The sequence below is a fragment of the Pipistrellus kuhlii genome, unplaced genomic scaffold (genome assembly GCF_014108245.1).
Source record: "Pipistrellus kuhlii isolate mPipKuh1 unplaced genomic scaffold, mPipKuh1.p scaffold_m20_p_12, whole genome shotgun sequence".
Taxonomy (NCBI): Eukaryota; Metazoa; Chordata; class Mammalia; order Chiroptera; family Vespertilionidae; genus Pipistrellus; species Pipistrellus kuhlii.
The window spans coordinates 45,767,311-45,794,581 of NW_023425427.1; the positions used below are offsets into that span (position 1 = coordinate 45,767,311).

The 27,271-nt window shown below is 37.3% G+C and overlaps 1 protein-coding gene across 3 annotated transcripts in view; it reads left to right on the plus strand.

The window, feature by feature from the left end:
- ADAMTSL1 (ADAMTS like 1) overlaps positions 1–27,271 on the plus strand; it is an 849,328-nt gene that overhangs the window by 634,063 nt on the left and 187,994 nt on the right. For 2 of the 3 annotated variants that reach the window (XM_036434136.2, XM_036434139.2), the window contains 4 exons: positions 2,379–2,429; positions 7,520–7,724; positions 8,993–9,140; positions 12,566–12,650. In XM_036434136.2, coding sequence (XP_036290029.1) covers positions 2,379–2,429; positions 7,520–7,724; positions 8,993–9,140; positions 12,566–12,650 — 489 coding nt within the window. The remainder of the gene's footprint in view (positions 1–2,378; positions 2,430–7,519; positions 7,725–8,992; positions 9,141–12,565; positions 12,651–27,271) is intronic. The other variant, XM_036434138.2, reaches the window with a different exon arrangement.

Below are 27,271 nucleotides of genomic sequence, written 5' to 3' on the forward strand. Positions count from 1 at the left end.
CTGAATCCAGGTTTAAAGCTCCTTGTTTAAACAAAAACGTAATTTCTAAATCAGTTGAAAGCAAAGCCTAACCTCTCAAATTCTGTACATTCCCCCCTTTTATTCCCTCTTTTTCATTTCTAGCCTGTCTCCTGCAACATTACTGCCTCCGTTTTAAATATCATCAGCTGATAAATCAGTTGGCAAAGAGCTGCAGCAGCTCATTCTAATACTGAAGAAGACAAATTACACCTATAAATTTTTTCAGGAGAGAAGGCAGCGATATGCATTTCTGCAATTAGAAGTTGATGTGGGCATACTAGGGTTAGCTAAAATATTACTGCAAAGTCAATTTAATTTATTTCCTAATTACCTACTATTAGATTATGTTCCAAGTTATTAGAAGAACTTTGGAAGGGTGCATTTCATTAAAATACAGTTCTTTTAGAAAGAAAATGTCTAAATTATTGGACATAAGATTTATTGTAAAGATATCACACTCTTCCAACAGCAGGCAGGATTAGCATTTCATATCCAATTCCTTGTATATTAGAAGGCAGAAAACAATAGGAAGTTTCTCTAACTTGGAAAAACAGGGAGAAGAGCTTGATTTTGACATTCATTCCATTCTTGTGTTACATCTGTGAGATTTTGTGCTCCCTCAAAAGGCAACATTCAGTTTCATGAACACTGTTACTTAAGGGTACTACATATCCATACACCATGAAAATTGATTTATACAAATGAGTTTTTAAAAAAACTTCATTCATGCAAATAAAAATAGAAATGTAGTAATGTAAGATAAATGAGTAAATTAGTACCCCAATTGTTGTCTCTCCTGGGAATAGAAATCTATCTTCATAGCTTTGTTTCTCATTTTCTTTCAAATTTAAATTATCTCATACATTCCCTTACTTTTCAGTAATTTCTTTAGCAATTACCTCTTTATTACTTCCTCTTTGTTCCTTATAATATTCATTTCCTCATGATTGCCATTTAGTAATTTTTTTAATATTCCTGATCCACAGTATAACCAGTTCACTTTTTCTACCCAGAAGCTTTGCAAGCCATATATTTAAAAAAACAAAAACACTACATCATTCCATTTGAATATTTTCCATGTCTTTAAACTAAACCCTCAATTTATTTATTTAATATAAATATAAACATGTATATTGAATGTAGATATAAATATTTACATTGAATACAGATATATAAATATATACTCATCCATCCAGGAATACATATAGAATACATGAGTTCCTTCAGGATTAAAAAAAAGGGATTCTCTGTCATTTGTCACTTGCAAAATAAGCACCTGCTGCTCATATCCAATCAAGCTCTTCCCCAAGGTAACTCTGTCTCTCACTCTTGATGGAGGGTCTGTTATACTTGCTCTTTCATCTAAGATCCATGAGTCATATATCTTCCACAAGCTAGGGGACTCAGGAATAAAAAAGTCTTGCTAATTGGAGACTTGAGTTGAATTCAGTGAGGTAGATTAGTGTCGTTTCTTGGAGTCCTGAAGGCCTCTGGGGCCTTCCACACAGCCTATCATATCATTCCTTATAAACCTATTAGCCATGCAGACTATTGTGTCATTTCTCAAGGCTTCTTTAGTCTCTATCTGTAAGCCGCACAAGGCTCCTAGGGCCCTAGCTATACTAACAACACTCGTCACAATCGCAACCACCACTATAATAGCAATTAATACTATATCACACACACACACAAAATCTTTCGTACTTATTATCTCATTTTAACTGTCCTGCCTGGTTTGGTAGGGATCTTGCTTTTGTTGCTAGTTGCCTACTTTACTCACTACTTCTCCTCCCCTTTATAAAGTAACCAAGTGGCTACTTTCTAGACATTACTAAAATCCTTAGATCTGCCAAGAGAAGAAACCTATTTGCTGGGTTATGTAGCACATTATACAGCATTGTCAACTCCCAGGTACATACTGTTCTATACTGCTTTCTCTTTCCTCATAAGTGATACAGTTACTGAAATTGTTTGGTGAGCATCTGGAAGTAACATTAATAATGATGATAATAATGACCTCATAGGATGTATAATTTGGGGGATTAGACAACATTTACAAGCTTATTGTGTCATAGTTAATGATGAGGTGCCAAGTTTTCTTGCCACCACCCTTCCCCATGGTATTTCCTGCTTGGCTCAGAGAACTAATTATAGTCAACAGTACCCTTTCAAAGAACTTGCCCCATTCAAAACCATATGGTAGCATAAAGATATTGAACTGTTTTTGTGTTGTTTTCAAGACAATTTATTAATGTTGTTTTGCATTTGTCTTAAAAATGTGTATAATGTAATTATTTAGTGTTTATTTTATTGTGTGTACCTTCTACTCAGAGGGTTGGCATTATTGTTCCTAACAGTGGCGGATACAAGCAGATCATGCCTTATGACCTCTACCATCCCCTTCCTCGGTACGTAAATCAATCATCCTGCTGCTAGAACTAGTCAATCCATCTGCTTCTTTCATATGTGCATAGATATTTTGTGTGGTTTTTTTTTTTCCTGTCAAAATAAAATGGTAGATAGTATGTTTTGCAAGCCATCCTGAGCTCTGCTTTTGAGTAATCCTGGCCTGCTCAGACTGAAGCCTGTCATTCAAAACCATTTTAAGATAGGCTCATGTTACATTAGAGTGGACACAGTAAGTCACTCTGATTAGGTTCAGTGGATGGGTTTATGTTATGTCTCTCTTTCACTCCCTTTGTCCTTTTATGTATTTCCTCTGCAATTGGACCCTAGTCACTAAAGCCCTGTTGCTAACTGCTGCACAAACACTGCCTGAAGTATTACACAATACCATCCATGTGGAACTCCAGATGTGGTACTTCTCTGAACAGGGGCTTCAGATATCCTCCTTTTGATTCAGAAGAATTATAATTAAGTTTTTTTTTAAAAAAGGCAGTTTAAAAAAAATATTCTTATTGTTCAGAAAACTTGATGGGACTTTGTTTTTCAAAACATTTTAAAATCCCATGTTCTGTGTTGCTTTTTTGAAGCTATAGTAGCTCTGGAAAACTAGGAAAAATAATGAAATTTTTAAAAAGAACTTGTTCTCTTTATTAATATATTTATAAGAAAACAGGAGAAGCTGAAAAATATGCTAACCACTGAGGGTATTATTAGCCACACTGGAACCAGCTTCCCAGACAGCAGGAATTAGCACTGGGTTTGAAATACCCACCGTGCGAGGAGAGACCTGTGCTCCATTCTTGGGGCTCACTGGGACTTCAGGGAGTCAGCCACTTTTTAGAACCCAGATTGCTTAACACAGATTGCAAACATAGTAGTTGAAAATAATCCACAGTAGTTTGCTCAGTCTCAAACTAAACAAAACCTGGAATATAATTTTATTGTGAACTATGAAATAATAGACAAAGTTTGCTTGAAAATCTCCAAATACTTCATGAATTGGATTCCCAATAGAGGCATTTAGGGGCATCTAGTCCAGCTCTCCAATGATGCCTCATTCTCCCATTCCTTACCCAAAATCACACCAATCGTATATAGAGGCATATGTTTACACAAATATGCATATATGTGTATCTAATGCATATGTATTCACACATGTATCTACACACCAGTTGTGAAGCTACCTCAAGAGTACACCAGTTTCTCATACACCAGTGCAAGTGGTCATCCAGTCTCTACATCAGAACTTCCCGTGATTGGCAGGGAACTCACTTTCCACCATTTAATGGTAGCAGGAGAGGAGACTTTATATTACATATAATTGTTTGTTTGTTTTTAAGTTCTTCCACTTACTAGTCAGCTCTCTCCCACGTTCCTATGACTATATTGATAAAGATGATAAATGACTTTAGAATGTTACCAATGTATCATTTTTGCTTGTTTGATCCAGAAACTAACTTATATAGTAAATCTTCTTGGGAAAAAAAAATAGAATGAAAATATAAAAATATTAATTTAGCTGAGCCAAAACTTCATTTTATTTCAATTTCTGTATCTGTAAAGCAAGACACATGCATGTGCTTATGTGAAAGCTGTCTATTTCACGATAAAAGCAATGTTGGGAGTCAGTGAGCAACATCAAGTTTATATTTTCCCTGTAATGGCATTCCTAAATTTCTTCAATATCTATGATTTCTTTTGTTTATATTTTTCTGGTATGCCTAATACCTGTCTTAGGTTAAACTTGATTTCTTCTGTATTTGGCTTTCCTCCAAACATCTGCAGCCAGCAGCCTCAGTAACAGCTTCAGATGAGGCTTCCTGATGTCCGTTTGCACCTGCCCTGTGCACACATTGGCCTGTCCCTGCATCACAGGGAAAAGACAATTAGCAAATGGACTCTAGTTCTCATTTCTTGCACTTTGGTTACTGAAGTAATTCTAAAGTTAGATATTCTGCTTTATTTATAAAATCTTAGTAAATGGAAGTAACAGTGTGTTTTCATTTCATCAGAAGAATTGAGGCTTAGAAAAATCTCTCAGATGGAAGCAGAAGGCCTCACTTATTGGAATTATTTAAATGGGCTTAAGACCACACTGTAAACACAAAACACAGTTAATGAATTTTTATTGTTTTGTTTTTACTTTCAGTCTTTACTATAACACGTATCTGAGCAGAATATAAAAATGTAACCTGGTAAATTATTCTTCATTCATAATTACTATGTACAACTTGCTCACATCATTCTTAATGTTGAGAATTTCTTAAACTAAACACCCTGTGTGTTTAAAAATTAAAAGCCAAAGGAGTTAAAATATATGATTTATCAAAATTCATTTCTTATTTTTTCAGGAAAAGATTCTTGGACATGCTTTTCTTTTTCTTTTTTAAATATATTTTTATTTATTTAAGACAGGAAAGGAGAGGGAGAAAGAGACAGAAACATCAGTAATGAGAGAGAGTCATTGATAGATTGTCTCCTGAATGCCTCCTCCTGGGGATCAAGCCCACAATCCAGGCATATGCTCTGATCAGGAATCAAGCCATGACCTCCTGATTCATAAATTAAAGCTCAACCAACTGAGCCACACAGGTCTGGCTTTTTTTTTTTTTTTTTCTCCAAGCACTTAAATGGTCCCTGTATACAAATACCTCTCTCACCTATTGTTATATATTCTTTAAAGCACCCAGACATGCTTTGCTTTGAAATTCCTCCTAATACTATTGTTAAGCAAAGATTCATTTGATAATTTTTCCCATATAGAACTACGGTTGCATGCTGTAACCATACTATAAATTCTTAGAATAATATCAGCATCATTTGTCTTTCTGTGACCACTGACATGGAAAAGGATACTTATGACTGTTCATGAAATTACACTCTGGATCAGGCCCCAGGGCTGAGACAGAAATTAATCACTCTCTCTTTAGAAGGGTCAAGTTTAGGGATGTTGAAGTACCAATTAAAACATGTGCTCCTTTTATGGCATCTTAATGTTCTAAGAGATTAAAGTACATTCAATAACATATTCTCACTTCACTGTCAGGTCAAATCCAAGGCGAGCATGTACTTAGATATGCAACCCAGTTTCAGTCTGAATCAGACCTGTTTCTCACCTCCTGAGGGAAGCTCTCCAGAGAGCTGTGGAGACAAATGAGGATCGGACTTACCTTTCTGCAAGAGAAACACTCCACAGCGTTGCTTCATTCTCTTGAAAGGGATCAGAAAGTTTCCTTAAAGGCTAGACAAAGGGCCTCAGTTTCCCCGTAACAACATTTTCTTTTGAGTCTCCTGGGGAAACGTGCATAGGAAAATATTGTATTTGGCAACAAGTTTAGGCTGTTGGCAGTGGAGATAATAGTTGTTGCCTAGACTTGAGCAGTACAAAGAAGATGTGGAGGGAAATTCTCTAACTGTTAAACACACATTATACAGTCTCATGCACAAGAGAAGTCAGGATCGCGATGTGTGTGAAATCCTACTTAGAGAGTGATTTCTGTCTCCAGAATGTACCTGTGCAATATTTTGTATTTTTTAAAGAAGTTTTATTTATTTTCAGAGAGAGGGGGAGAGAGAAACAGTGGTGTGAGAGCAAAAGATTGAATGGTTGCTTCCAGATTGACCCTTCGGTGCACAGGACATCACTTCAACCAACTGAGCCACACTGGCCAGGGCTACTTGTGCAGTATTTTTAAATTTAACTATTCAAGTGGATTTAACTTGGTGATACTTTGTGTTGCTCTCATTAAAATGATCTCTCTCCTAATTCTAAGAGAAATCTGAAAGTTCCTCAGCAATCCTCACCAACAAGCAGAATACATGCAAGAAAGACAAGCTCAGTTCCAATGTTTTTATTTTATTTTTTTTTTAATTCTATACTCTCTATGTCTACAGGAGGAGAGAAAAGGATCAGGCAGATACCTCTCTGCATCTGCTCCCAAATGCTTCAGAGCTTTGTGGAGATCTGAAGAATCAATGAGATTCTCTTAAATGTTATGGATAATATTGCTATTTTCTCCATTACTGAAGTACATTTCTAGATTCCAATGCCATTAACCTTCCAACCAAAACCAAACTTCTTCACAATTCCAGGAGTTCTTTATTGGGGGAACACTAACTGCTAGTATCCCTCAATGGGACAAGTAGGTAATATCTGTGCAAGCACATTTGCTTCTTACTGTAATGATGGCACAGTTTGGACTTCAGAATTGTGCTGAATCCATGTACAAGGTAGTCCCAAAGCTGATGATTGTAGAAGTAAGGTGGAAAAGTGTTCATTTTACCTTGATTTTTCATGAGCTTCTCATGTAAAAGAATCTGGAAGCTAAGTAATAAAGTATTGCATTGAAAATAAAAAGTATCAGCCCAGGTGCAAAGTATTATATATATTGTTAATTGATTACCCAATTTTAATCTTGACATAAATATTTAATGATTTAATAATACTGGTATATATTTATATATTTAGAATATATATTTATAAAACATAATATACACACATATAAAACATGTATATTAAAACTAGAGGAAGAAAGACTGAACATCCCTCTTTTCTTTAAAAATATATATTTTTTTATTTCAGAGAGGGAGAGAGAGAAACATCAATGATGAGAGAATCATTGATCAGCTGCCTCGTGCATGCCTCCTACTGCGGATTGTGTTGCTCTCATTAAAATGATATCTCTCTTAATTCCAAGAGAAATCTTTAAAGTTTCTCAGCCCTGACCAGGAAGCGAACCATGACCTCCTGGTTCATAGGTTAACGCTCAACCACTGAGCCTCACCAGCAGGGTGAACAGCCCTCTTTTGAGTAAGTTACAGACAACACAGATATCTCCGTGGACAGGTCTCAGAACAGTAATGTCTTACATTTGTGTGGGGCTTCAAGGTTTACAGAGCACTTTTGCCAACATTGACTCCTTTTCTCTCACTTATCAGATTTCAGGCCACAGATGGCTTTTAGCTCTTTGGACCATAGCTTCTCTGAGCCCGATGGCCCCCATAGGCGCTGGGAATGGGGTTGGTTCAGAAAGGTCACTAAGGAGGTTTGGCAATGTGCATGTCTGCCCTGATAACTCCCCTTGTTCTGTAGGTGGGAGGCCACCCCGTGGACCGCGTGCTCCTCCTCGTGTGGGGGGGGCATCCAGAGCCGGGCAGTTTCCTGTGTGGAGGAGGACATCCAGGGGCATGTCACCTCAGTGGAAGAGTGGAAATGCTTGTACACCCCTAAGATGCCCATCGTGCAGCCCTGCAACATTTTTGACTGCCCTAAATGGCTGGCACAGGAGTGGTCTCCGGTAACTGTGCCTTCTTTCTTTGTTCATTAAGAGAATAAGTCCACTCTTCCCTCTCATCACTGTGCCTTCACCGGGCTACCCTGTGCAGCTCCCTACTTCTCCTCTTAAGGTGTCTAGAAATCTACTAATTTTCTTCTGGAGTAGGCATGCGCCAAAGCCAAGGAATGAGTAAATCTATATCCATACCTTTCTTCAAGTTTCTTCAAAAAGCCTCTACCACCTCCATGTTCCTTCAAGGACAAGGAGGCACATGTTTGTCAAGAGTAAGTGAGGCCAAATGACTATTTCTGAATCAGCGAAAGAGCTCAGTAGACCTAAAGTTTGGTTTCTTTTTTTATTTCTTATCCTTTCTCTATTACTCAAAAGGAGATTGAGTGGATTGAAATTAAAGCTATGTATATATCATCCATTGAAAAAAATACAGTAAAAATCACAAAATAACTGGAAGAGATAAAAGTAGAATAGCTAAAACAAATACATTCTAGATGTTAAGAAAGGTGCTGCACCAGCTTAAACAAAATTATTTGGATTTAGGGTTTCCTGGCTGCCAATGCCAAAAGGTCTGAAGTAGCAAGGGAGATAGAAAGATGGGGGGACAAACCATTATGCCCTCAGCCACAGAGATGGCAAAAGACTTTTCATTTTAACTAAGTGGCTTCATGGCAGCAGATCCCAGCTGTGACATTTCTCTTTTTCTGTCCTTGCTCCCAGGCATAGAACCACTGAGGTGTTGCCTACATCTGGCCATTGAATCCGTTCCTTTAAACACTTTTCTCCATGTCAGTATAATCAATTGGATCAGCCATGCTGCAATATAAATCAGCAGAGATGACAGTTAAAAAAAAAAAAAACTTTCTATGTCTATGTTAGAGCTAGCATTTCCCATATTTCGGACCTAACAATCATTAGCAAAGGGACTTACTAATATTAAAATGCATTGTTAGTCATCAAAATTGAGCACACTCTCTACACTTCTCTAGTTTCTTCTCTCCTTTTTGCTGCTTGGTTCGGGACTTTGCACACAGTGGGTGTTGAAGGAATGCTGATTGAGTAATCCAAAGCTAAGTGATTGCATTTTCAACCAGCTGCACCCTAGATAGCCCAGTAGCATAAAGACCCCATGATGGGTAAGAAGTGGTATAAATTCATCAGGAGTCCTTATATATATAATATACAAGCAGCCCTTTGAACAACCTCAGTGGGGGATGCAGAAGAGGAAACAAAGCTTTGCCTGTGAGTCTTCTCTCTCTCTTGCGTTCTCCTTTCAGTGCACGGTGACATGTGGCCAGGGCCTCCGGTACCGCGTGGTTCTCTGCATCAACCCTCGAGGAATGCACACGGGAGGCTGCAGCTCCAAAACCAAGCCCCACATCAAAGAGGAATGCATCATACCCACCCCCTGCTATAAACCCAAAGGTAACTTGGCAGGTGCTCTGTAATCAAGCTTTTTAGTCTGTGTACTCGGCTGCTGTCTTAATCTCCTTAGAATATTGTTAAGTATCCCACGTGTTCTTAGTAACTATGCTTTGTAACTTAGACTCTACTAAATGGGCTTAACTTAAAAAAAAAAAATCTTTCCAATAGTCTTGCTTGCAAATTGTTATAAAGCACTACATACTTATATAATGCTCTCCTGAGTCATAGGTTGTTTGAAGACTGTTGCTGAAGAATATCAGATAGATCTGCATGCAAGGAGATATTATAGAGATATTGTAGAAATATGCGTCTTTTACTGTCCACATTGTTGGCTGTTAAAAGCAATGCAGTGAATTCTAAGTGTCCATTGTGCTAAGCAGAAAATACATTGGGAAGCCTCAGACTTCAAACAGATGAAACAGAAAGCTATTGCTTTTCATATTAAAAAATCAACACATTATTAATGTAATGGACTTCAGAAACATAATTTGAAATGAAACATTGAAATAAATTAGAATTTAATAGATACTGCAAATAATTTTAAAAAGTAGGCTTTAGAACAGTTCTACCTAGTGAGCAAGATTTATTACAGTTATGCTGGGCTGCTCAGATTAGCTTGAATATTAATCTTACTTCTCTGCCAATATTGGTAGAGTCTATGTCAATGAAGTAGACAATTCCAAAGTCACAAACCATTCAGAAGTAAAGAACTTTTTATTGCAAGCTTCCTCCTATTTTTAATATTGAATAGGATTCCCATTTTCTTCTTAATTTGTTTTCTTAAGCCATTAAATTTCTCCAAAAATCAGCCACTATAAAGCTCTTTATTATACTACAGTTTGCCCTTGGTAGGAATGAATGGCATAGTGAAATCTAAATTAATGATATAAAGGAAAACCAAAAAGCAAATGCAACCTGGAAATCCTGATCAGTTTTAATTTATCACCTCTCTCTGTAAGCCTTAGTTTCATCTGTAAAATGGGAATAATAACAATAACCCCCTCAGGATCATATGGAGATTAAATGAGATATAGTGCAAACAGGATGCTTAGCTCACTGCCTAGGATGTAGTAAGTGTTCTATAAATGTTATCTTGACTATCATTAGCATCCTTATATGTGGGAGGATGTGGCCACTGGTACATCTGACAGGATTCAGTTCAAATAGGCAGTCAAGTATAACAAGCCCACTATTAGTGCCAAGCTGAATGCTTCATTATTGAAAGACAGGGATGGCTCATGCTGTCAGAGATGGCATCATCGAGTCAATTAGCTGGAAGATTGGACTGGTTGTTAAATGATGGTTAAACCCTCAATTTTGCAGACCGCCATTTAAGAGACAGAATAACAGTCTGTAAGTCATATGTGAAATTAACAAACTGTTAATTTAAAAATGTTTTAAATCAATATTTGCTTATATTTAAGTTAACAGGTTATTTTTTGCTATTGTTATTCACTGTTACTTTTAACAAATTTTAAAAATTTGTTGGGGGAAAAACGCTGTAGTAATTTCACCAAATGTAAATAAATATTACATATCTATAACTGTAGTTTACATATGTGAATGCAAGGATCACCGCTCATAAACAGTGTTTGGTAAACAGTTAGCATGTGATCACACCGTATCACACAGGGTAATTGGTTCTGTTGCCATGTGGCGTGACTTTTGCAGCAGTTTTAACTGGTGCCAGCCCAGGTGCCCACGTGTGCTAAGTCACGTCCCAGCCGTGTGCATTCGTTAACTCACAGTGACTGGTGAGTGCACACATTTACTAGACCTATTCAGAATACATTTAAAATTACAGTAATACATATAGAAAACTTTTCTGTGAAATTGAACTTTTCACCCATACTGAATTTTTATTACACAGATGTATCTACATAACTAAAAACAGGTAAATTAATTGGCCAATTTTTTAACAGACAGATTCAGAAAAACCTACTTTATTATATTAGGGGCTTTTTGCTTTAACAGACACCCCCTTGCCCGAATTAGTCTGTTATATCAACGTTTTAGGATATATAGGTACCATATTTCAGAATCTAAGATGTTAGCCAATCTTTTGGGCTATGAAGGTTTATATTTCTCACTCGCTTTGTTTTCTGACCATAAACAATTGCTGCACAAGAGGACAAGAAGGGATGCCCTAACTTAAAATAGTCAATTAGTCACTAGCTCTGTCTTTACCAAACCACTTCAGAAAAAGAAAAGCAGTTTGTGGTTAAGTATCGAAAATAAAATCTGGATTTTCACAGCTAAGTAGTGAGTCTGGCTCTACTTAAGCATCATTAAAATGCTATATAATTCTATGGTGTATGCCCATATAGACATTTCTTTCATCTTTGCAATTATATGTTATAAAATGGTGATAGAGCTTCACTGGCTTATACTATAAAGCAAATATGCCTATAAATGACCCTAATAAAATATGTCAGAATGGAAATCTTGGCAGTTACTTCTGTAGGAGCAGTTTTAATCTTCCTCTTTCTTTTTCTCCACAATTTCTCCCCAGGAAGTAGTTAGGAAGCTTGTTCTGGATTGTTTGGCCAAAGCTACAGAAATAGGTGAAACAAGTCAAAATTATGGGTTATTATCCTTCAGCTGCTCATATTCCAATTGTCAGTGAGCCTGGGGGTGTATAGTGAGTGAATCGGATAGCTAAAGCAATGGTTTGTAAATATCAGAGTGGCAGTGCTGTTTGGCTTTGACAATATGGCATAAATCACACTCAGACAAAGGCAAAAGAAAAGCAAATTAGAATATATGAAAGTAACACAGTATAATTTTTTGTAGTTTATTTTGTTTTAAAAGGTAAATATTGGCCAAAACCGGTTTGGCTCAATGGTTAGAGCGTCGGCATGTGGACTCAAGGGTCCCAGGTTTGATTCCAGTCAAGGGCATGTACCTTGGTTGCAGGCACATCCCCGGTGGGGGATGTACAGGGGGCAGCTGGTCAATGGTTCTCTCTCATTGATGTTTCTAACTATCTCTCTCTCTCCCTTCCTCTCTGTAAAAAAATCAATAAAATATATTTTTAAAAAATAAATAAAAAATAAAAGGTAATAAAAATAAAAGATATTGCTCTATCTTTTCAACGGAAAATAGTGAATAGATACTTTGATGATATATTGAGTTAGTGCTCCTAGAGTTACAACTTTCATAATTAAAAAAAAAACACTTTTTTTTTTGCTCTTCATAATAAGGAAGAAACATACACAGTGTTATTAAACGTGTTAAAATCTTTTTTTCTTGATATAATCATCATCAGAGGCAGAAATTTACCTAAAAACATTATTTGCCGTTATCAGCAGAGCTTGTGGGTAGTGCAAACTCAAGAGCTAGTGGGGGGCAGGGGAATGCATTTCCCTGAAATCCCAAATGGGTTCTAACCTCTTCTCTTTTATGTTCATACATTTAATTTTCAGAGAAAGTTCCGGTAGAAGCCAGGGCGCCGTGGTACAAACAAGCTCAAGAGCTAGAAGAAGGAGCTGCTGTGTCAGAAGAGCCCTCGTAAGTGTGAAAACCACAAGTTGTTTTGCTCTTGAGGCCAGTGGGGGGGAAGAAGGCCATGCCTGGCTGGCTGTGGCTTTCACAGGTTCTGGACTAAAGTGCAGCCCTCTCACCAAGCGTGAAATGAGGCTCTGGGCCTGTCAGCTTGGGGAGCCATCAGTTTCAAATGCTTCTCAGAAGCTCTATATACTTTCCGTTTTGAAGAAAACAAAAGAGTAGTGCCTATGCTATTCTCCAAAACCTGACCTCCTCTTTCCCAAGAGGCCAAAAGTGACAAGGCCCAGCTGACGATGACATAGATTTGAGGTAGAAGCCTGGGCTGCTTTCACACTCCTTATTGCTCAGCTTTGCAGTGTAACCACTCACAAAAAATAAAAGGCCAAGTGACATGTATCTGAGAGCACAGGAAGTTTATTAGCATTTCCTTTCTTTTTCCTGCTATCAGATGGATACCAGCTCTTTGCCTCACTTGATCACAGTGTCATTCCTGCTCAGTTTTATCAAGGCCATGACATTTATGAGACCACTAGGCACAGATTTTTCACAGAAAAGGAATGGCTCATCCATCGGTTAACACATTTCATACTTCTCAGGACAATAAGCAAAACACAGATTCCTTCTGTACTACAGAGTTACTACAGCACCTTTTTCTTCTTCTCAGAGAAAAGCCTATAAGAAAGAATGCCTAGCCATTGTAGAGTTTTGGAGAAAAGGCAAAGGCTAAAGGTCACAGGGCCACGTTTTTATTTTCCTTTCTCTCCTGCCAATACCTGGCTTGACAGGCCTTCTTGCTGCTGAAGAGGGAGAGAGCAATTCATTTTAGATGAGTATTAAGTCTTTAATCCACGAAGGTCCTAGCTAAGACTCCATGTAATTGGAGCCAGTTACTTTTTAAATATACTCTTCTGTTAAATGTTGAAAACCAGGTATGTATTATTTTACATAATAATATCTGCTCTTCTATTCACTCTATTTTGTCACTTAGACAAAATAGAATACATGGAATATTGCATCATGACCCATGTTAAGTAGTACAACAAAGTTAAAATTAAATCCAGACGTCTTGCATCAGTAATTAAACATCCTTCTCATTATTAGATACCTCTCAAATGCAGGCTGTAAGAAGCATTACCTATGGTCAACCATATTTTGTAGTGAGTATTTTCCACTAAAGGCCTGTTTTAAGATGCATTACATTTAACTTTCATCTTAATAAAATTCCTAAAGTAGTTAAACATATACTTTTAGCCACTGGAACTCCAGCCATATATTGGATTATTAAATTTTACTCTCAGTGTAATGGAATTGCCATATTGGCATGATTAATCTGAACTGAAGTCGATTGTAATTGGAGTGCTGGTGCCAGGTACAGGAAATGTATACTGTTATGCTCAGAACAATTACTTTTATGCCAAAATGAAATAAATGACAGCTTTAGGATAATGTAGTGAAAGGTATATGGTTTCCACACTTTAAATACTTTACATGTTCAGTGCCCTGAACCCTAGGAAAGGCCCAATGTGTCACATTATATTTTTTTTATTGATTTTGAATTTAAAAAACATAATTTTGCATGGGCTTAATTCTTTCTCTCTCTTTTTTGACCACATGACTAGTTTCTAACTGTATGTAGCAACCTATAATTACTCTCCATAGTATAATGAAAAAATGACATACTGTCAGCAAGTCTTCCCTCCCCACACCAATGAGACTCGCATTGCTTAAATTAAACTGTAATGTTCAGAGGCTGTGGCTGTCACTTCTGCGACAGAGATACAGGAACAGTGGCCAGAACTATTATCTCTCACACCGGCTCCAGTTAACCTAGACAATTCTGTAGTGAAACAGCAAATATCACTTATTTCCCCTTATTTAAAATAAAACCAGTATCACTAGCCTGTCTCATTAAATAATGTAGGGAAAGTCTTCAGTATATGAAGATACAATTATTGAATGTTAGATATTTTGGGTAACCCCCAAATGAAAGAAAAAAAAAATTGGTTAGCACTCTGGCCAGAAATATGTTGGAAAGCAACCACTGTAAGATATGACCTGCCAAGGAATAACTAAAATTTTCTAGAACAGAGGTTTGTGCTGGTGGTGCTATTTCACTAAACTGACACTCTGCAAAAGATGCAAATACAGATGTCAGTCTCCTGGGAAGGCTGAACTAAGTACTGAGATTGGTTCACATTGTGGCAACGTACTTAATATATTGAGATCCCTGTTGTCAAGCTGCAGCCTCATTCAGAAATTCTTTCAGGCATTGATTGCTTTTTCTTCAGCAACAAACTGGTTTATTTATGCCGCACTTGATTTATATGGTCCCAAGGTAGGAGTGTAGTAACGAATGCATTGCCTTGACAGAATTGATTTCCTAACCCACTGTGGGAGTCAGACCCTCTAAACTGATTTTTCACTGGTGGCCATGGTTTCCCTTGCCTCAGGCACATGTTTTTATCAGGTTTGCCTGGCAAACATCAGCAAGCATGTTTCAGCAAGGTAGTTTTGATTCTCTCCACTGAACAGGACAGTGTGAACAAAGTCCAACCCAAACCAACCCTAAGCAATGTGAGATGTGAGCCAATAAAGTCGGTCAAGCATAGACGATCTTATAAATAAGACGTTTTTGCTTCTGAGGATGTCCGCTGGAGAATCTATAGAAATCCCTGCTACCCGATTCACACAGAGAGAATTGTGATTAGAGTTCTACAACTAAGCAGATTTGGGAGTGTTGCATTTTTCTGAAGAGCAGAGGGTGCCATTCTAGCACTAGAAAGAGGGAGATGAACTATGACTAATGGACTTCTCCTCTGCTGTGATTTGAACTCTTTCTGAATTTGCGTCCAGCTGATGAGAGTATTGTTAGGTTTAGAAGCATGTCGTGTAAAATACCAGATTGAGCCCAGCTGATGGCCTCCTCTGACAAACATGTGGGAGTTGCCTTCTAGGGATATTTTTTTTCAAATCCTCAAAATTTTACTTTTATTTGGTGAGGGATCCGAACTACAGATCTACTACTATGTGGTAGAAGAGTTATATTTATGAATCAGATTGGAGATAAATAAATTATCGACTTAAGTTCTGACCTTTTTTCCCCCTTACTTTCAGTCTTTGTTGAGATGGAAGTGTAAATTTCACAACCACCTCAAGCCAAGTGAATGTTATGAATATTTTGACAGCTTAATTTCTTTTTCCTTATTTTTAATCCTTATCCAAGGAGTGAGGATATTTTTTCCATTGATGTCTAGAGAGAATGGAAGAGAGGGGGTCGGGGAAAAGAGAGAGAAAGGGAGAGGGAGATGGAGAGGCAACACATTGATTGCCTCCTGGGTCTGTGCATTTGACCAGCAATCAAACCTGTGACTCTCTGGTGTGCAGGATGATACTCTAATTACTGAGCAATGCCAACCAGGATGAGAGCTTAATTTCTTGAGCAAAAATGACACTATGGTGACCTCTAGAACATGAAAAGATACAGTCGTCTACTATTGCTGTACAGGGAGTTAATAAACTGGCCATTTTAAAAAGCATAATATAACTAAAAGAAATTATTCATTTCCTTAACTCCTCAGGCCACTAAGGCCACCAATGCCCTACACAGTGTCATCTGTTAAGGAGGCAGATGTAAGGAAAAGGTATGGCCTGGATACTCCAGATGCCCAGCGTTCTCTCTCCAGGCTTTCTGCTCTCCCAGCAAAGAGGCAGGGAGGACTGACTAAGTGGGCCACTAGGTATCAAGGTTCCTCCAAGAATTACTAGTATTTCGATGCTGGGAGTTCTGCTTAGGTGGCTCAGAACAAGCAAAGGTGATTCCTTTGGGCACTACATGATCAGCACAGCCATTTATCCAGCCATCCCTCCAGCAAACCCTGGTACACAGGTAGAAGGCCATTAACGGTGCCATCCTCTTGAAAGTAGGATTGAGTGGTCCCATGTGCCTTGAGCTTGCATTTAAGAAATCTTGAAATTAAGAAATCTTGAGTTATCTTGCTCAATTTTCAGTTAGCACTTTACTACATGTTAGGAAACATTCAGCACAGTGTGCAGGCCTTACACATATTTCCAGAAATAACCGTAGTGTGAGCCATTCCAAAAAAGCAGAGGAAGGAGGCAAGTGAGCAGGCAGAAGGCAGCAGTAATATCTGGATGCCAGATGGCATCAGCTTAGCGATGGGGCTGATTCAGTAAGAAGCAAAGGGAAATTCCTGCCATGCTTCTGTATGAACAGAACCCACAAGGAATTGGGCCCAGAAAGAAAAGCTGATAGAGTCACCATGGTGATCCTATAGTCCTGAAATGCCTTGTTTGCCTTTTTAGAAATACATTTAGATGTATAATATTTAAGCATATGTTTATATTAATCTGTATTTGTATCCGGTGAGTTGTCTGAGAGTGTGGATGGTTTAACTCGGTAGTTGAGAATGTGAATTTATATTTTAAGAGGAAAAAAATGTGCCTAGAAATGTTAATTATGTGACATGTGTTTTTCCCTCAAAAAATATTTAGGGAATCAAACATCCATAATATATCCAAATAGTTTGGTTTTTTTTATATCCTCACAAGGTGCCTGAATTACATTCTCTTTGTGGATCTCAGGCCACAGAAAATAAAAGGACTATTTTATATATATTTCTTAGGAATCAAGAGTCATCTCACCTAAGATCGAGAAATTTAAACACTATTTGCAGATCATTAAACCAACATAAAGTAGGCTTGAGCAGTACAGTTGTGCATTAGAATCACAAGATTAAAAAAGCACACAAAACCATTTTATTTTGAGGACTGGCATGTGGCAGAGCTAAAGCCTCCTCCTGGCCAGACAGAAGCAGCCCTTACACCTGCAGTAGTAGTGACCTCTCACTTCCAATTCCTTCCTTCCTCACTGGCCTCCTCCCCGTCTACCCAATCTTTCTCATCCAGTATATCCTCTGCAGCAGTAGAAAGTTTAATGTAAGTTTTCTGGCTGATTATGTGTTTTAGATGACTCAGGAGAGTCACTGGACCTGCTAATTGTTCATACCTCCTGATTCTGGGGTGCATCATCCGAGAACCACCCTCTCACCATCCTGGAACCCTAGAGGGATTTGGGAGAGCCAGTTTTGGCTTAATTCCCACAGGCCAGGCCGAGGGACACCACTGGTGCAAGAATCCGTGCACTGGGCCTCTAGTTTGCTTATAAGTCACATGCTCTCTGCCATTATTTGTGCCAGGTGCAGATCCTATCAAAATATACCCAATAGTCCTTGTCCTCAAGTGCATTCTTACCACAGAATAAGAGGGTTGTGATCAAAGTGTTGATTGTTGGCCAGTTATCTACAGATTGAACAAATGAGCTAGTTGTTTTTCAAGAAATGCCATTTGATGTTTGAGTATGCACAGTGTGATAGTGTTATGGATTTAAAAAAGAATGGTGGTGAATTATTTATTAAATTCCCAAATTACATTCTTCATTACGGTATGTCCTTCTGAGCTAAAATATCAGAAAAGTCAAGCTAGGACATGGTAATTCATGCATATGAGAAATAAATGAAAGTAGAATGTAATATATAGTAAAAGGGCTTGGAGAGGGGATGTTTATGAGAACTGATGTTGGGAAGATTATGATAGAATTTATTTGACTCTGACTTTGACTCCAAAACTAGAAAAGTTTTTGAGGAAAGATTATTGGATCTTGTTATATGTAAATGACCAGATATTTTGTGTAAGTATATGTACCACAGTGATTCCTACCTTTATGTTGATCACAAAGACTTTCCTAAAATGTGAATTTTTTTTTCAGATACACCATGCTGCCAACTCTAGGAGTTGGTGAGGGATGAGTCTGTGTATTTGTGTGCTCAAACAAGGATACAGCCTTACCGGGATCAAAGTAAAAAAGCAATTTAATTATTGGTCATACTTCCATGCAGAGCAGCAGTGAGTGCAGTGGTGAGAAATATGGTTCCACCACCCAAACTCACTCCTGCCACCACCATACATGGCAATATTCAAATGATGTGTCATCAAATTGTGCACTTGCAACGTATATGATTTTATTAACCAATATCATCTCAAAAAAATTTAATAAAAATTTTTAAAATGATCATATGCAATATAACTAAAGCATTTAGATATATAATAAATTTCTACCTAAATAAATTATTATTTTGCTTGGAAAAAGAAGTGTGGGCTCCAATGACAGACTGCCTGGGTGTTAATCTTGAATCCCCCACTAACAACAGGGGACCCTGAGCAAGTCACTTAACCCTGTAGGCTGCAATTTCCTCAGCTGTGAAATGAGCATAATAATACACATATTGTGAAAATTAATATATGTAAAGTTCTTGATTTGGAGGAAGCTCTCTATATATGTTAACCATGGTTATGATTGAGCCCTTTTCAGCATCATTCATCTTCCTAGAGAACTTTTAAGGGAGTAAAAATGTACAATAGTTACCATTTACAAATAGCTTCATACATGTCGTATCTAATGGTTGGTGAGAGCAAGAAGGTATAACTTAACTCCACATTAAGCTAGTGGTTTCCCAGCTAATACCACCTGCCTCTCTGCTATACTTCTGAGGTTCTTTGAGGACTTACTTTTTAAGCATCACACTTCGAATTTAGCTCATGATTTATTCTAAAGGACAAAGGTTAGTTGCCTTTAATTGAATAAGAAGGGATCTATAGGGAACAGCAAACATTAATAATAAAAGTTTAGAAAATTCTTAAGTGGAAAAGCATCCTCTCAACTCTGAGTGAAATGCAGTTGATTTCTGCAGATTGCTCCCAGCATGCACCAAGACAGAAAAATCAATCACAAATTCAAGAGAACAGACAGAGCCATTTTTACATAGTCACTGAAAAAGCCTTTAATGCAAACCAAGAAGTTCTACATGTGTCACCTCGCCTACTGTCTCCACTTATTGCTCATTCTTTAGCTACTTTCAGAAAGCTAAATCTGAACTATTGCTCAGCTGAGCCCTAGAGAGTGACAAAGACAAATGAATGGGATCCTTGTGTGCCAAAATAAAGTATGGACCCTGTCACCACCAATATATGTTACGTCCATTAAGGTCATTTTTAATGAACTGAACTTTTCATTGCAACGCTTTGCCAAACTTGTTGAATTAAGGGAAAGAAACCTTTACAAAATTGCAGAATAAACTAATTTCACTACATGAGAAGAAGAAATGGTTCGTGAAAAGATTTCTGAGTGTACAATATTTTAGATTTTTATCCCCAAAGTCAGAGGAAATGATATGCACCTAAAAACTACATTGTGGGTTCAGAAGATGGTGGTGGAGTAATTGGAAGTTACATTCGCCTCCTCCCAGAACAAAACTGGAATTGCAACTGAAATATAGAGCAATCAACCTGAATAACCAACTGAAGCCTTGCTGAAGAGAAGTCTTATAACCAAGGATTATAGCTGAAGCCACATCGAGAATGATAGGAAGGGTAGGGACATGAAAAGGGCTGGCCCTGCACCAGGTGCAGTGGTAGAGAATCCACAAGGATATCTCAACTGCAAAGGTTCCTCCTGAGGAGCAGGGGGTCTCAGTACCACACTGGGCACCTCAGCCGAGAGCACCAGAGCCAGGAAGAGGTGCCCATATAACATCTGGCTGTGAAAAGCACATAGGTTTCTGTCTGCCAGGGAGAGACAGAAGTCTATTTGAGATACAGGTAACCTCTTAAAGAGCCAGTGCACAAAATTTTGTTTGCAGCCACTCACCCTGGGCTCTGGTAGAGGGAGGGTAGAACGAGGAAAGATGAGTTTGTGACTCTAGAGAGAGAGCTGCAGGTACAGTCACCAGGATCCCTGGGCTGAGTGCCTGCTCCATACAGCAGATACCATCATTCCCTTCCTTACAGCATCAGCCTGGGAGAGCACAATACACCTACCCAGCAGACTCCCTATCACCCAACCCTGAGGAGCTCACACCTTGCTGAGCTAGCTGTCTGGGCCAGGGTGTGGAAGTCCTAGCAGTCTCAGGAAGTGTTAGTGACTGAATTGTATGGCTCTGTAGCAGGGGCCATCACCCCCACTTTCCTGTAACCCTGACTGGCTCCTCCCCTTCATGGGAGATCATCTAGCCCCACCCTACAGACTCAGGCAACCCTACCCCCTGTGTCCCCCTCCCCCCCACCAGCTGAACTTGGGCCCTCCAGGAGGTTTAGGCAGAATCCAAGACAGAATGAGCTTGTGGCTCTAGAAGAGAGCCATTTTTCCCTCGCACACCATTCGCATGGCTAAATATTGGTCTACTTACACCTGATAAACTCTTCCGGCTTCACCCTGATGATTCTGAGAACCAACCCCACCACAAGTCTATAAGCACCTGGCAAATGGCAACTAGACTTGGTATGCTCTGGAACTTTTGCTGAGTGGCATCAGACCAAGCACTGGCAGTGAGTTTGAACCTGTATAAGTCTGGTGAACACCACTGAGAAACTCTCATGGAACTCTAATACCACCAGAGGCTCTTTCAGTGATGGAACCTAAGAGGCAGCCAGCAGGCAGAGGCAGATCTCAGGGTGCCTTGGGATTTCTGCTGTATGAATCAGTGCTGGTGGAAGCTGGTCTCTGTACACAACTTGGTCCTTCCCACACACACCCAGTCCCAGCAGAGGCAGCCACAACCTGTGGATCACATTATAGGTCTAAACAGGTTGCCCAGGGCCAATCACAGGCAGCATCTGATATCAATATGCTCCAGGAATCCTCCCAAGAGGCCCCAGAATCAACATATCCAGTGGTGATCTTCAAACAACATCAGAGAAGGATTCAGTAACCTTCACAAGCTGCCCAGCCAAAGGGAGATTTTGGCAGGCCTCAGATCCTGCTGAGGCAAATTCCGCTTCATGTGGTCAACACTTGGACAGCAGCTCATATGCTATGGTCATGGTTAATCCTCACAGTCAGCCAGCCTGAGAATTGACCCCATGCACAATGGCGAATAGCAATCAAGACTCGATTATAACAATACTGCTATGGGTGACAACATGGGTGCTAAGTGAAATAAATCAAACAGAAAAAGTTAATTACCATATGATTTTACAAATGAAGAATAAAAACAATGAAAGCAACAAATGAAAAAAACAAATAAATAAAAACTCATAGACACAGGCAAACATGGTGGTAACCAGAGGGAAGAGGGGTGTGAGGGGGTAGTAAAGGATAAAAGGAGTCCAATATATGGTGGCAAAATACTTGACTTTGGATGGTAGGCAAACAAAGCAATATACAGATGTTGTATTATAGAAATGTACACTTGAAACCTATATAATTTTATTAACCAATCTTGGGCCAATAAATTTAAATAAAAATTTAAGACTTAATTACAACAGGATGGCTTACATAACCCAAACAAAAGACATTCCTGGAGCACCCAGATCAGGTGATCAAAAATACTGCACAATTGTGTCCCACATAACACCTCTGCATGACGTCACTCTACCATGGTTGGGAGATTTCAGATCTATCTCGTACAAAGAAACAAACAAAAAGAGGCAGCCAAAATAGGGAGACAAAGAATAAATGAACAAGGAGAAATCTCAACAACAACAAAAAATAGCTAAATGAAACAAATGGAGGCAAGTAATCAACCACACAGATTTTTTTTTTTAAGTGATTGTAAGGAACTTAATGAGAATTTCAACAGCATGAAAAAAAAAAGACATAGAAACTATTAAAAAAAATAACCAGGAATAAATAAAGAATAAAAAATCTGAAATGAAAAATATACTAGAAAGAATAAACAGTTAGGCTAGATGAAGCAAAGGATTAAAGAAGACAAGGTATCAGAAAATACCCAGTCAGAACAGCAAAAAGAAAAATGACTGTTTAAAAATTAGGATAGTTTAAGAGATCTTTGGGATAACATGAAGCATAACAACATTTGAATCATAGGTGTACCTATGAATAGAAAAAGCAAGAGATTGAGAATTTTTATTTAAAGAAATAATGACTGAAAACTTTCCTAACCTGGTGAAGGAAAATAGCACACAAGTCCAAGAAGTGCAAAAATCCCAAGTAAGATGAACTCACACCACGATATATCATAAATAAAATGCAAAAGTTAAAGTCTAAGAGAAAAATCTTAAAAGTGGCAAGAGAAAGACAGTCAGGTACCTACAAGGGAGCTCTTATAAGACTGTCAGCTGATTTCTCAACAGATACATTTCAAGCCAAAAAGGATTTGCACAAAATATTTAAAGTGATGAAAAGCAAGGATCTACAACCAAGATTACCCTACCCAGCAAGGCTATCACTTAAATTGAAGGAGCTAAAAAGAGCTTTTCAGACAAGAAAAAGCTAAAGGAGTTAATTACCACCAAACATATTACAAGAAATGTTAAAGGGTCTTCCTTATTAAGAAGAAAAAAAAGAGGAAAACAGTTATAAAGAATTAAAAGGCAATAAATATCCACTTATTCTTATATAATAAAAGCCTAATGTGCAAATCAATGGAATGATGGAATGATGGGTGGAATGACCAGTCGCTTAATCACATTGACCACCAGGGGGCAGATGCTCAATGTAGGATCTGTCCACAGGCCCCAGGCCAGCCAAGGTGCATGCCAGCACGGGAAGGGGAGTCCAGATTGCCCCACAAGTCACCCCACAGATTGGCACTGATCACCAACCCAGCCTAGAGACTCTACCTGCATATGATTTTCATGCAGTGGGCCTCTAGTCAATAATAACTTTAAATGTATGCCTTAAAAAATATAAGGTAGCTGACTGGAGAACAAAACAAGACACATTGAATGAAAGACACAGACTAAAAGTAAAGGGATGGAAAAATATATTTTATACAAATGGAAATGAATAAAAGCTAGTATAACAATACTTATATCAGAAAAGATAGATTTTAAAACAAAGGCTATAAGAGACAAAGAAAGACACTACAGAATGATAACAAGATAAATCCAACAAGAGAATATAACCCTTATAAGCATTTATGCACCAAACATAGGATCACATAAATATATAAAGCAAATATTGATTGACATAAAGGGAGAGATTAAAAGTAATACAGTCTTAGTGCGATTTTAACACCCCATTGACATCAATGAATATGTCTTCCAGACAGAAAATCAACAAAGAAACAGTGGCCTTAAATTACAAACTAGATCAAATAGATTTAATTAATATTTTCAGAGCATTTTATCCTAAAGCAGGAGAATATACATTCTTTTAAGTGCGTATGGAACTTTTCTAGGCTAGACCTCATGTTAAAACACAAAACATTTAAGAAGATTGAAATCATGTCTAACATCTCCGACTCTAATGGTATGAAACTAGAAATCAATCATGAGAGGGGGGGAAAAAACCCTGAAGAACACAAAGACATAAGTCAAAATAACATGTTACTAAACAATATAAACAAGGAAGAAATCAAAAGATAACTTGAAACAAATAAAAATGAGTACACAACAACACAGAATCTTGGGGCACAGTGAAAGTCATCCTAAGAGGGAAATTTTTAGCATTACAGGCCTACCTCAAGAAACAAACAAACAAAAAATCTCAAATAAACAATCTAACCTTACACTTAAAGGAACTAGGAAAATAAAAACAAAGCCCAAAGTAAGGAGAAGAAAGGAAATAATAAGTATCAGAGCAGAAATAAACAAAATAGAGTCTTAAAAAAATAAAAAGATAAATGATACTAAGAACTGGTTCTCAAAAATAAATAAATAAGATTGTCAAACCTTTAACCAAACCCATCAAAAATAAAAATAGAGGGAGGACCAAAATAAATAAAGTAAAAAATGGAAGAGGATAAGTAACAAATGACTACAGAAATACAAAGGATTATAACAAAATATTATGAACAACTATGTGCCAACAAACTGGGCTATCTGGAAGAAAGAAGTTAAATTTCTAGAAAGACACAATCTCTCAAAACTGAATCAAGAATGAAAAGAAAATCTAAAAAAGACCAATTACTACTAATGAAATTGAAATAATAATCAAGACACCCAACAAATATCTGGACAGGATAGTCTTATGGGTGAATTTTATCAAATGTTCAAAGGACTAAAATTCAACTGGAGACAATACTCTCAACCTTATTTTATGAGGCCAGCATTATTCAATTACAAAAATCAGATAAAGACACGACAAAGAAAGGAAATTATAGATCAGTATCCCTGATGAACGTAGATGCAAAAATCCTTAACAAAAAGTTAGCAAACCAAATCCAGCAATACATGTAAAAAATCATACACAAAGATCAAGTAGGATTTATTCCTGGGATGCAAGCTTGGTGCAATATCCATAATCAATTAACATGGTACACCACATAAACTTACTGAAAGATAAAAATTATATAATCCTATCAATAGATACAAAAAAAGCTTTTGACAAAACCTATCACCTTTTTATGATAAAAACTCTCAAGCAAGCAAAGTGGGAATAGAGGGAATATAACTCAACATAATAATGGTTTTATATGACAATCCACAACTAATATACTCCATGAGGACAAACTAAAAGTATTTCCCTTAAGATCAGAAACATGGTACTGGAAGCTCACCACGGCAATCACATAAGAAGGAAAAATAAAAGGCATCCAAATAAGAAATGAAGAAGTAAAACAGTCATTATTTGCAGATGACATAGTACTGCAAATAGGGAACCTTAAAGTTTCCACCAAAAATGATTAGAACTAGACAATGAATTCAATAAAGTAGCAGAATATAAGATAAATATCCAGAATTTGGTTGCATTTCTATATGCCAATAATGAACTATCAGATAGGAAAACTAAAACACAATCAATTGCATAAAAAAAATAAAATAAAAAAATAAAAATAAAATAAAAAAATAAAAAACCTTAGGAATAAACTTAACAAAGAGGTTAAAAACCTGTACTTAGAAAATTCTAAGACACCGAAGAAAGAATTTTAAAAAGATACAAATAAATGGAAGCATATCCCATGCTCATAGATAGAAGGAATTAACATCATTATAATTTCATACTACCCAAAGCAATCTACATTTACAACACAATTCCTATCAAAATACCAATGGCATATTTCACTGAACAAGATCAAATAATCCACAAAGAAAAACCTTAAAATAGCCATAGCAATCTTGAGAAAGAAGAACAAAGTTGGAGGGATTATTCTACCTGATATCAAACTATACTACAAGGCCATAGTAATCAAAATAGCATGGTACTGCTATAAAAACTGACATATAGTCAATGAAACAGAATAGAGAGTCCAGACATAAACCCACACCCATATAGGCAATTAATATTTGACTTTGGAGGTAAGAACATACAATGGGTTAAAACAGTCTATTCCCGATGGTGTTGGGAAGATTGAACAGATATATGAAAGAAAAAAAAAAAAGAAAAGAAATTAGACCACCTTCTTACAACATATACAAGAATAAACTCAAAATAAATTAAATACTTAAATGTAAGACTAAATACCATTAAAACCCTACAAGAAAAGATGGGCAATAAAATTTCAGACATTTCTTGCAGCAAAATTTTTTTCTAATATATATCTTTGGGCAAGGGAAACAAAATAAGATAAGAACAAATGAGCCCAGCTGGCATTGCTCAGTGGTTGAGCATCAAGCTATGAACCAGGATGTCACAGTTTGATTCCCATTCAGGACACATGCCCGGGTCGTGGCTCGATTCCCAGTGAGCATACAGAATGCAGCTGATCAATAAATCATTGATTTTTCTATCTCTCTATCCTTCTCCCTTCCTCTCTGAAATCAGTAAAAAAAAAAAAAAAAAAAAAAAAAAAAGGTTTTAAAAAAGAACAAATGGGACTTCATCAAACCAAAAAGTTTTTACATAACAAAGGAAATCAACAAAATGAAAAGACATTTCACTGAATGGGAAAACATATTCACCAATGATAGATCTCAAAAGGGGTTATATCAAAAAAATTTTAAAGAACTCATACAACTCAACACCATAAAATAATCTAATTTTAAAAATGGGCAAAGGGTCTGAGTAGACACTTCTCTAAAGAGGGCATTCAAATGGTCAATAGACATTGAAAAGATGCTCAATGTCACTATCATCAGAGAAATGCAAATTAAAACCATAATGAGATATAACCTCACACCTATCAGATGACTACCATCAATAAATCAACAAACAAGTTCTGGCAAGGATGTGGATTAAAGGGTACACTCATGCAACTGTTGGTGGGAATGCTGATTGGTACAACCACTATGGAAAATGGTGAGTTTCCTCAAAAATTTAAAAATGGAACTGCCTTATGACCCAGTGATTTCACTGCTTGGAATATATCTAAAGAAACCCAAAACACTAATTTGAAAGAATAAATGCACCCCTCTGCTCATTACAGCATTATTTACAATAGCCAAGCTGTAGAAGCAAAACAAGTAGATTAAAAAAAAGTAGTGGTACATATATACAATGGAATATTACTCAGCCATAAAAAAGAAGGAAATTTTACTATTTGCAATAGCATGGATGAATCTAGAGAGTATTATGCTAAATAATATGTCAGTCAGAGAAAGACAAATATCATACGATTTCACTTATATGTGGAATCTAAAAAACAATATAAATAAAACAGAAACAGACTCATAGATACAGGGAACAGATTGATGGTTGCCAGAGGAAG